At 44.2% G+C, this 12,300-nt stretch overlaps 1 protein-coding gene across 2 annotated transcripts in view; it reads right to left on the reverse strand.

Moving 5' to 3' along the window:
- The window catches only part of CHD7 (chromodomain helicase DNA binding protein 7), a 148,295-nt gene that overhangs the window by 71,490 nt on the left and 64,505 nt on the right, over nucleotides 1-12,300 (reverse strand). For both annotated transcript variants that reach the window (XM_066578291.1, XM_066578290.1), the window contains exon 3: nucleotides 7,900-8,306. In XM_066578291.1, coding sequence (XP_066434388.1) covers nucleotides 7,900-8,306 — 407 coding nt within the window. The remainder of the gene's footprint in view (nucleotides 1-7,899; nucleotides 8,307-12,300) is intronic.

Raw genomic sequence — 12,300 nt, forward strand, 5'->3', positions numbered from 1 at the left:
AACAGCAAATCTAGAGATCTAGGACTTCCCTGTGACCCAGCAACCTCATCAGTCCTTGGTGGGAAGGCAGACTCTGCATCAAAAGATGAACAAATGTCACTACTGAGCCCTGAACTGCATATAACACCACATATAGCTTCAAAGCCAAGATTTCACGTGTCTGTAGATTAAGAAGTATTCCACACTGAACTTTGAACACTAGTTTTTTCTGGGTTTTTTTTGGAGGGGGTCCCCCATCTAAAATGTCCATGCACCTTAAAAATTCTTAATTACAACTCTAAATTCCTGTCTAACGTAAAATAAAGAGTGCTAAAATACTAGTTGCCAGTAGTCACTACTATATGGGTGCTCAAACTCACTGCATACAATTTAAGAGGGTTATCCCCATCCAAAGTTATCTCTAATCCACAGAGGAGCGAACAACTTGCTGATCGGCAAATGTCTGGACTGCCGAGATCCCCATCGATCCCCAGAGTGTCCCAAAGTATGAGGAAATAAGGCCATAAATTTGCGCTCTCGCGCCATCCACTTAAGTGGGAGAGCCAGGGATACCCAAGCACATATGAGTCCTATTGAGTTTGCTTTAATGTCTGTACCACTGAAGTGACGAAAGGTGTGCATGCGTGGCATCCTTCACTCACACTTTGGGACGTACCAGAGCTGAAATCTTGGCATGGTGGGGGGTCCCGTTGGTCAGACCGCCACCAATCAGCAAGTAATCCCCTAGCAGGGATGGGAGTAACCCTCTAAGATGGCCAAATGATCAGTCCATGCGAACGAGCTGTGCCGATTGCATCCTTTGGGGGGGGGGGGGGGGGGGGCGAAAAAAGATTAAAAAGCACACTCTTGTTGTCAGTAGTACATCCCCTTCCATGTGAATGGGAAGGGGGGGGGGAGGGTCAGACTATATGTATAATGAAACTCTATGGGACACAATATGTGAACGATTGTTTATCCCTCAACAGAGTCTGAATCTGTCTCTGAAGACCGGCTGCTCAGACACGGATCTCACTGATCATCAGGAGGAATTACAGGCTGTAATAAAACTAGGCGAGTAGCTTCTATGCTCCCCCTAGTGGTGGCTGCAGACATGCAGCATTTTATCATCTGTTCTATGTCTAAAAGAAGGATTTGGAGCTCTGTATAAGAAATAAAAAGGAACTCTGCCAACTAAAGATGCTCTAAACATCTAAAGTTATGTGCCAAAAGCGGTGACACACTTTGTGTGGGGTGGAGCCAGGCCACGTCTCAGCTTTAAACTACTTACCCAACCAAAGGAGAGGGGAGGAGCGGGTCTACAAGACCTACTTCTTTACTACAGAGCCGCCATATGCAAGGCAGTACTGGACCTGGTTCATGGAAGATCATCCAAGCGATGGGTCGAACTAGAACAAGAGGCTACGGCAGGACGAATCCAGGGTTTCTTTTGGTTGAGAGGTGGACAGGGAAGAAGAGGTAACAGGGTCTCCTCCTTTATGGGGAACCTCCTGAGGAGCTGGGATGGGTTTGCGCATCGACATGGACTGGTAACGGTCCCAGGGCCCTGGACACCGCTGACTGGGAACACGGACTTCCCCCAGGGAGACGCAGGACTACCCCTACTGAGCAGATTAGGGACTCCGTATCCCAGGGTCAGAGATGTGGTTGGCAAAGAGGGCCTGCTGGCACTGAGCACACTCCTGGGGGATGGGGGACACATGGCGGGTGCGTGGTTCCAGTACCTTCAGCTAGGACATTATATACGATCCCTGGGTCTGATCTCGGACTTGACATCACCTCCCACCCCCCTTTGAGGAGATGTGTGGGGGCCCTGGGAGGCCGAGAGGGGAGGTCTCCGCGGTGTATGGCATCCTGATAGCCAAGGGGAGGCTGGACCCCGGAGGGGGTATTAAGAGGTCCTGGGAAAAGGAGCTGGGGCGAGCTGTGACTGAAGATGAGTGGGACAAAGCAATGTGTCTAACCCACAAGATGACAGCTTCTGGTAACCAACAGGAACTAAACTATAAACTACTAACTAGGTGGTATCGCACCCCCGCATGCCTGGCAAGATACTACCCGGGAACATCTGACATGTGTTGGAGATGTCAAGGCGAGACTGGCACGCTCACACATATTTGGTGGTCCTGCCCCCAGATCCTGGCGTTGTGGAAGGAGATCGAGGCCCTACATAACTCTCTGAACAGGGAATCTCTGGTACTAACGCCTATCATGGCACTTTTATCGGTCCTACCAGGTCCTATCAAAGCTAACAAGAGGAGCATCCTCAGGTTCTTCCTACTAGCAATGCGAGTGGCAATACCTCAACTCTGGAGATCTCAGACCCCACCGACAAGAGGAGTGGGTGACAGCCCTAGACGAAATTTGCCGTATGGACGAGCTGAGGGCCAGAGACTATGCCAAATACTCGACATACCACGCTACATGGGAGAGTTGGCTGACGTTCCGCAGATCCCCAAGGTTTGAGAACTGGCTGGCGAACGGTGATATATCTAACTAAACATAAATTTGGGTGTTAGAAAATGTCTCATTCCCGGAATCATTTCTTATTTCCTTTTTCCCTCCTCTTCTTTATCTTTTTCCTCCTCCCCTTCTTTCACCCTACTAACCCCTCACTTCTGCAAGTCAATGATAGACTCTTTATACAAGCCTTGTAACAATGACTGGGAATTGAAGTGATGGGCAGTTCGTGAATAAGCTCCTTGATGCAAATTATGGGAGTCAGATCAAGTCTAAGAGCCAGAAATGGCTCTTGTACCTTATGTTTAGAGTTCAGCTAATTTAAAAGTACACAGTGGAGCAACTGCTGTAGGGATCAGACTATGAAGATCAACGGGGGCGGGGCTTACTGGCCAACGTTCTGCCCTCCACCAGTCTCGGTGTGGTTCATCAAAGTAAGAAGAGGGAACAGACAAGCAGAGGTCAGAAACCCCAATACATCTGTTCAGGATCCGAAAGAGCCGACTACTTTTGCTGAATGCCCATCAATAATGGGAGTCATGTGACTCAAATCTTATGAAACTCATTTTATTTTTGACTCAATTCAACATCACTGTACAGGCGCAAAATCCTCATCCATCCATCCAATTAGATGAGGATTATGCACCTGTACAGATGAGGATTATGTGCCTATATATATTATATATAAGTATATTATACATATACATACACATACATCTTAGCCTGGTGGGGTTAGATATCCAAGCAACTTTGCCCTCATGTATATGCATTTTTCCCACACCCTATGTGTTAGAGCTCACTCATCATCACCATAGCATCTACAGGATGGGCCTCAGAAAAATTGGTCGGCACCACATGCTTATGCAAGCGGTCTAAAACAAAATCTCTTTGCTGCCCAAGGCAACCAATCATAAAGCAGCTTTCATTACCTATACTACAAGCTGCACTGTGATTGGTTGCTAGACAGGTTTTTTTTTGTTTTAAAGACCACTTTCATAAGACTGTGGTGCTGGGCTATTTTTCCACGGTCCCCTCTGTATAACAAACTTAATTGGAATGTTGTTTACTGGGAAATACTTTAAATTAGATGTGCCAAGAATAAAAGAAAAGCCTGCAAAGGGATTCTGAAAAATTACTCCAGTGTCTACAAAAGTAGGCCAGCAGGGAACACGCAAAGGGACCTCCACGTTGGTTTGTCCTGAGTATCTTGTGTATCTGGAATAGCGGACACCTTTGTATTATGACTATTATTCCTAATTCCACTGAATATGATGTAATAGGAAAAAGCTTTTCCCAGAATGGCGACTGTCATCTGCTGCATTATATATATATACATACATATATACATATACACACACGTTATTTGAACTCCCAGCCATATGGTTTGCCATGCACAGTGAAAAGGTAAAGAATCATTCTTCAGCCCTGTACACTAGTTCTTACCTCGATGAGTGATGACTGATGAATTACATAAGTCATTCGCAAAGTAATCAGAGAAGACATCCCGAGTGATGAAATGAGGTGAAGAAGCCCTTAATGACATTGCTCTATAGAATACCATAAGAACAGCTCTAACTATCATATGAGAAGGCCCCGTCAGCAGTAATCAGCTTTCCAAAAATCACATAATATTTAAAGCAACCCTTCAGTTCACCGTACCTGCAGATTGTATGGATAAAGGGGTTGTGTCAAGCTCCAAATATATCCCTTTTCTACAGGATAGGGGATAAATGTCTGATCATGGGGGCACAACTGCTGGGACCCCCATGACGACCAGTAGGAGAGGTCTTGTGTCACTCTTTCCCCCGCATGATAGAAGCGGCGGTCGAACATGTGAGCTGCAGCTCCATTCTCCTCTATGGGACAGCCGAAGATTCCCAGGGCTACTCTTTGGCAGTCTCAAAGAGGTGAATGGAACCACAGCATGCACGCTCAACCGTCCTTCTACTGATTAAGGGGATGGATTAACAGTGATCACATTCAGTACTATGTCCATCCTCTATTCCCCCAGGAGACCGATTTGAACTCTGTTTCTTGAGATCAGCGGCATCCCAGTGGTTGGATCTCCACAGATCCCTCAGTTTTCCCCTATCCACCTTTCAGTTTCTGGAATACCCCTTTAAAGGACTGCTGTACTCTTCTAGACATTAAGATTAATGTTTACATTACATTGTAAAGGGTTTAAAAATGGTGCCATTTTTGTTTATGGGCCATCGCTGGTATGGCAGCTCAGCACATGGACAATGGGGCGGATTGTAATTCTGGACAACGCCTTTCATACAGGAGGTAAAAAGGTTTAGAGTAACTTGCTATTATGGAGTAACAATCTAGTATTTAAAGTTACTTAATGTCTGTTTTGTGAAAGTCCGACCTCTGGGACTCCCATGATGTCTAGAAAGGAGGAGCGATAATGCGTGGTAAAGCACAACCACTTTCAACTCAAGGAAGCCATGTTAAATTGTCTACAATATGCCTGGTAAGTAGTAGTATTGTATCAGAGAAGACTTGACTGTGGTCCATTTGTTCAAGGCAGAGGTAAGGGTCTACCCAGTGGTCCCCTTTCGATCAGACAATGATGCTATACACCCTTAAAACAACCCTCCAATTTCAGGACAAAATTTTCTCCTAGGACTAGACGGGGAGGAGGGTATAAAACCTGCAGTTGTGTTTCTATGCCATCCTTTTGATCCGCCAGTTCTGGGTCTTGTTTTTGACAAGATGGCCAACAATCATCAGACAACCGAATCTCCTAATTAGACTACTAATGCACCATATCTGCTCACTGATTGGCCAAAGCTCTTTCTGTGGTCAGCACTGGTCAATCAGAAAGCAGTGCACAGTGCGCATTAGGTGGTTAGAAAATTGCTGTAGCCATCTTGGAGGATCAAAAATAAGACAGAAAAGAACAACTGCGGGTAAGATACCCAGTACCTCTCCAGAATTTTGTCCAGAAACTGGGTCACTTAAAGGACTCTTTCAAAGGCTCCCGAAATACTTGGGTGGACAGCACAGGTTCATCTGTTGCCCAATCCCCTTATCAGTCTATGTGAAAACTCCAACATGTGAATTGCCTCGTAGGCTATAATGAGTCAGTGTGCAGTCTATGAAATATACACGGAAAGCATATGGGTGGGAAATACGGCTGTGTGCATATGGGTGGGAAATACGCCTGTGTGAACAGCCCTAACCTTTAATGGTCTATCCACGGAGACAAACAAGCTAATTAATTATACCGGTGAAGGATACTCTTAAACAGAAGAAGGCCCCCTGCACACAGGCGGAAATTCCGCGGCGGGATTTCCCGCAGAATTTCTGCCCGTGAAAGCTGCAGATGGCCGCGATGTGTCCGCACGAAATCTCCCGCAGAAAACAAATCGCGGCACGCTCTATTTCTGTGCGGGACTCACAGAGCCCCACACAGAAATGTCACTCCCCAGCCGCTGGCTCCACTCTACGCATGCACCGGTTGGGTGGCAGCCGGCACATCACAGAGCCGGAGCCGTGGGAGCAGGTGAGTGCTGCGCTCGTCCCTGCAGGGGCTCGCAGCGGGATCCGTCCTGGCCGTCTGCAGGCAGCCGAAAGGTCCAGGCAAGAATTACGAATGTAGAAAATAAGGCCCCAACAGTAAAGCTAAATGAACCTAAACATACCCACCTCAAAAAAAAAAAAAAAATCTAATAGTCATACATGAAAGCTCATTGTTTTAATTTGCCTTCTTTTTAAAAATGAACCCGATTGCAGTCTTTATCTATAGATGCAGGCCGCATCCATCAGTGCATGAAGACAAGACGGGATTGCTCTTTCAAGGGCAGGAAATGCAACATGCAGACACTTAATAAAAAGGCTTTTCCACAAAACCTGAAAACTGTAAAATTCTCAGAAAGCATTGTAAATTCTAACACTAATCTGACGTATATTTTAATCCTAATGAAAACAGTGTTTCAGAGCCGATTTGGATTAGGTACTTCAGACTGTGCCTCCATCTGGAAATTATATACTTCACAACACTAGCCACAGCTTGAAAAACAGGTTCAGATGTTTAAAAACTATTCCGAATCGTTGTAAAACATTTTTAGATCTGAACAAATTAGACTTTAACCATAAATAAATACAGTACTGGCAGCTACCAGTCACACCTGAACATGTGCTTATTTTCCATTTACGTTACTACTACTAGAGTACAATATGTTGTATAAAAACACACAATAAGCAACTAAAACCTGACATTACAGCGCTGTTAGATCAAAAGCCTCCGAAAGCTAAATAAAATTATTTTTAAAAATACACTGCAGTCCTGTTGCATTGTAATTTGTGTTATAGCCCAGAGCTGCTGGTTGCCATTAGAAACTATCAACAAGACTGACAGACAGACACACCCCTAACGGCTCCAGTAATGCAGTGAAGATGGTTTTCCAATACCAGATTACTGTACAGCCAGGTGACAAAGTGAATAATTAGAGCATGCATTGTGTAGACATTGAGGAAGAATACAATGGAGGCTGTCTCAATAACCCAAATGGAGGACATCTACAAGAAATCGGAGCACATTCATATCAAGTAAGGCAATAGCACAAAAAAAAAAAAAGAGAACGTGAGACTCAACATGAAAACATTTACTTGAACCATAAGTGATTTGGAGTCAACTTACTCTCAACTACATTCAACTATTTACAAACCTTCGGAGGTGAAAGATGGACTATGCTATTCTGTTCCACAAAAATAACAGAAACCTGGTCAAAGACATCAAAAAGTTTGTATCTCTGGTCTTCGTTTGACTACTTAAAAGGGAATCCATCACCAGGTTCATTGCTCCCCGAATCACGGGCAGCCTGAACAGGTATGCCCATTGCCCCAATTTAAGTGTTATTATGAAATGCTGTGGCGTCTCGGAATAGACGGACTTGAAAGCATTTCTCAGAACAAAGTTCTCGAGTTGAAGGGGCGGGCCATGCCAACCACTCCCTGCCCCGATCATGTAAGGCTGACCGCTCTCTACATGCTTGTGTAGAGAGAGCTGTCAGTCAACATGCTGCGAGCAAAGAGGCTGGTACAGTCAGCTTTAGAACACTTACATGGGGCCACAGATCCTACCTGTCCTGGGTTCATTCTGCCCCATGGTCTGGGCAACATGAACCTGGTGAAAGGTTTCCCTTAAAGCTTATAGTTGCATCCGACTGCAGCTTTTAGCAATGCAAATGTAACCCCAGGACAGAAAGCTTAGGCGCAAATATAAATTCTAGTGTAAGCCCAACCTAAGTTCATCAACAAGCACTTTTTTGAAAGGTTTCTCTGCATTTGTTGACGTACTTACTACCAGATTTGTACAGTAACAACCAACTTTTGCCATCAATATCACATGCAAAATAATCATCTTACCAATTCAAAATATACATCAAACCTGCCATTTTCGTGTTGGAAATAAAGCCAGGGATTTGTGCTTACCTTGCCTTCTTGCTGGTTTTTGCTTTTGGTGTGGTTGACTTCACCTTTTTCTCTTTTGGCTCTTTGGGGGTTTTGGGCTGTTTAGGAGCCTTGGGTTCCTTTGGCTCTTTCTTTGCTTTGGGCTCCTTTGGCTCCTTGGGTTCTTTTTTAACCTTGGGCTTTTTCTTTTTCTTCCCATCTGGTGCTCCCTCGATTGACAACTCTGGGTTGTCTCCTAGGAAGCCTTCCGGACCAAAACCTTTGTTAACATCCGCACTAATGTGGTTGTTTTTTTTCTTCCGTTTCTTCTGCTGAGGCTGTGACTGCATTGATGGCAAAAAGTCTTCCGTCATTAAAGGAGCATTGGGGCCACCAAGTCGAGTCATATCCGGCACAGAATTATCAAGAAAAGGTTCTGATGGGGAATGCTGGAACAAAACAAAATAAAATAAAAAATTGGTGTTTGGTATGGTGGTAGTCAAATCATAAAAAACACAGTCAACTGTCCTCTAATATAAAATTAAACTTACCAACTACTTTGCAGCACTATATATAATATACTACACAATACAATGAAACAGAAGTCCACAGACAATTATGTAAGGTCTAGCTGGTCAAACCCAACTGATGTAGTTCCAAAACAAGAAAATCAAAAATAACATAAATGTGTGGTTGAACAAAGATAGTTTAGCAGAGTTTAACATAATGAATGTTCCTCTTCCGAAGATGTACTGAGAACAACAAACTGGTGGCACCACAATCCAAAGTGGACCCACCATGTAAAAAAAAGTAAAGCAAGTTGCTGGACGTATTATTCTGCTAGAGGATCAGCAAGCCTAGCTTCCCTATGAAAAAAAGTACACCAGGAAATAAAACATGAAAGTTATTTTAGGGCCCCAACAGCAAAGAATCCAAAAACTTAGTGTGACTGGAGAGAGTTGGGGAATCTTGTAAATACAACAATGTCCCACAAAATACCAGATGTAGCTAAACACAAACCGACTTGGTCTATAAAATTAAAAAAAAAGAGCAAATACTACAAAGATTGGCAACTTTACATCCACTAATAGATGTTTATTTAAAATCTGAAACACAAACCAGTGATAGATGGGGGAGGAGCAGGGGAGGCTGAAGTTTAGCAATGTTTGGTAGACCAGCAACGTCTCACATCTTCTAGGGAAAGCTGTTTCTGTAAACATTTAACAAAGAACAGATGGTCTCTCCTAATCACATAGAGAGAGAAAAAACCCGACTCGATAGCTCCTTTAATGCCCACAAAACATACCATTAATTCTAGTGCACTGGACACAATATTAAAGCTTCATTGGTGTTGCCATCAGTTACCGTAATAGTCCGAAAACTGAAGGTAAGGATTCCCACGAGAATTTAAAAGGAGCATTTCGGATTTAAGAAACATGGCTAAAATAACTAGGCACATGAAATACTCTAACTTAAAATAGGTTTTCAAGCACTACACTAGGACCTATCCAGAGGACAGGTCAACAATAGTTGATCAGCGGGGGTCCGCCACTCGGGATCCCCATAGATCAACTGATTGAAAGAATAGCGGCGCTCGGGTGAACTCAGCTGTCATTTCAGTCCATACTAGGTACAGTGCCATATATTGCACTCATGCCATGTGCACCGTAAGCCTCTTCAATCAACTGATTGGTGGAGACCCCAAGTGGCGGTTCCCACTGATCAATTATGGATTACTTATTCTGAGGGAAGATCATCTATAGTATAATCCCGTTAAACCGCCTTTATGAGGTATGAAAAAATAAAATATATTAGGAGAATGACTATAGCTTCAGGGAGAAGGGGCTGTCTGTTGGCATGACATACCCCAAAGAAACAGCAATCTTCTTCTAGTGAGTAGGGTATTACTAGTACAGACTTCTGTTGCTAGGTGAGTGGCTATGGAACCCTTCTGAGATGGTATGCCTGCCGACATTTTTGTGGGAGGTTTCGTTCTGCTGCAATGTTTTATTTAATTTTTTCTTTTCTTTCTTTAACAAGTTGTTCAGTTTTTCACCATTTTCATGATGGCAGATTCATACAAAAGGTGAAAAAAAATGCTCATTTGTTTCTTTGATATGAGAGGGATAGTGCACTAAGAATTTGTTACTCAGGGTCAGTCAACCAAAGTTTTAACTTGAAAGTTTTGAAAAGGTTGCGTCACGATGGATGGAGAGAACAATCCGTCATTAGAAAATAAAAAAATTCTATACTTGCCTATTCCTACCGAGGTAGCCTTCTTACCGCATCTTATACTCACCGATCTTCTTCTGGCTTCTCCATTCCTTGGGTCACATCACCTCCAGCCGGCCAGATCCACTTCTTCCTGTGATGAAGCATACATTCTCGGCATTCTCCTGCCCCTGCAGGTCCGTGTTCCCAGTCCCTAGTAATGTAGCGTTCACTGCCTAGTAGAGAATGGCGAATCCTATGCTGGGCTATCGCCGAAACTGCGCATGAGTGCTGTCATTGCCGCCAGTGTTCATATACTATTGCTGCGAGACATCATGCTTCGCAGTCGTGGCAACAGCCCGGCATACGATTAAGTATTCCCCGCTAGGCAATGAAGGCTACGTCACTAGTGACCGGGTACACTGACCTGCAGGAAGGAAAATGCCAGCAATGGAAGTTTCACAACAGGAAGAAGAGGAACCGGTCGGCTGGAGGTGACGTGACCCGGGGACTGGAGGAGCCAGGAGAAGATCGGTGAGGAGAAGATGTGGTATGAAGACAGACGGGGAGGAATAGGCAAGTATAGCATTTTTTTTTTCTAATGACAAAACCCCTTTAGCCCAACTCCATCAACCCATGACCCCAAGGGCTTTACACGGGACAACTATCGTTTGAATAATGGCTGGCAATAGTCACTACAGCGAGTTAGGGTACGAACAAATGTTTGTGTTCTTTTACACAGAGCGCATACTTCCCCACTAAGTTATTGGCTAGTCATTGAAAGATAAATGAATACCTGTTTACACCAGACAATGATGAATTGACCGGCGTCTGTTTTTTTTTTTTTTTTTTGTTGAGGTGAGCTGAAACAAAAGCAGCGAGCAACTAGTGAATGAATTATTTAGTCACCCTGTTGGTGACTGTTTACATGGAACTAATGCTTATACTCGTTCTTTCGACTATTTGGACGATAGTCGTCCCATGTAAAAGAGCTTTACAAAAATGAGATCTGGAATCCGATTGGTTGCGATGGACAAGTGTTCCACTTTTACTTGACATGTGTTTTGGCTACTTTATATAAAGCATGAAAACGGAGGGAGAATTCTCAAGTCATAAACATTTGCCACCAGCCCAACGAAGCATCCCGGACAAAAATGGTCATTTTTAAATAGTTATGGTCTTTGGTCCAGGATAATAAGATGCTGCTAGGGTGCAGCGCCCGCTATACTGGGAGGTCCTCAGATAACATTATGAGCTTGGCGTTTCTAGTAAGTGCAGAAGCCTACTTCCCCCCCACAATGAAGTCTATGGAATATCAGATTTGACAGCAATAGTGAAGAAGTGCTAAAAAGGCTACAAGATCTGCCATTTTGATGGGAGTTGAGGGTTTCCTTCTGAGCAGGAAACACGTTCTCCACCGCATCTCTAAGAACATATGGAAGGATGAGGGTAGGGATATGGAATGTAGGGTCCAGGTCTGGAGCAGTCGTAGAAGTCAGGTAGGCAAGAATTACATGGAAACAGCACATTTCTAGTTTAAGCCGATTTCTACTTAAAAATCAGCAAGACTATGCTGTTTACTAAAATGGTCAAATTGGTTACTGGATTTTACGTCCTACTGGATTTTACGTCCTACAGTCTTCACAGCTCATTCAATGGGGTCTGTACATGTTCTTTCCCTTAAACGGTGATCCAATCCTATCTCTGCTGCAGAACCTACACTCTTTGGGCTCCTGTCCACGGGCGAATCATGCTGCCTGAAGCTTTCCATAGCATTGCTATGGAAAGTGCAGGGCCGGCGTCCACGAGCGGAGAATCATAGTGATTCTCCGCGGTGAGCCTGTCAGATAGGTTCACCTTGGAGAGCTGTTGGCTCTCACCTGCTCCTGGGTGGCAGCGATCTGCCGCGGGATATTTCTACGCCCGTGGACAGGCAACCTTCTACTGTAACTGGCATTCACCCAGAATGAAAGCGGGTAACATGGAGGGATACAGAAAGATGAAGGCCAGCCACAGTCTTTTCAGTGGCATTATTTACTGGACACAATGACTTTCTAAGGCTGGCTCCACACGGGGAAACGCAATTTCGCCACGAGAAATCACAGCAAAAAAAAAATTAAAAAATTGCATCTTTATTCACTGCGATTTGTGAGCGTCAGCAAAGATTTTTTTGGAGAATAGTCTCACATCACATCGCTGCCGCCCGCGATAAAATCATGTGTTTTTAAAAAA

This window comes from Eleutherodactylus coqui, chromosome 9 (genome assembly GCF_035609145.1).
Source record: "Eleutherodactylus coqui strain aEleCoq1 chromosome 9, aEleCoq1.hap1, whole genome shotgun sequence".
Taxonomy (NCBI): domain Eukaryota; kingdom Metazoa; phylum Chordata; class Amphibia; order Anura; family Eleutherodactylidae; genus Eleutherodactylus; species Eleutherodactylus coqui.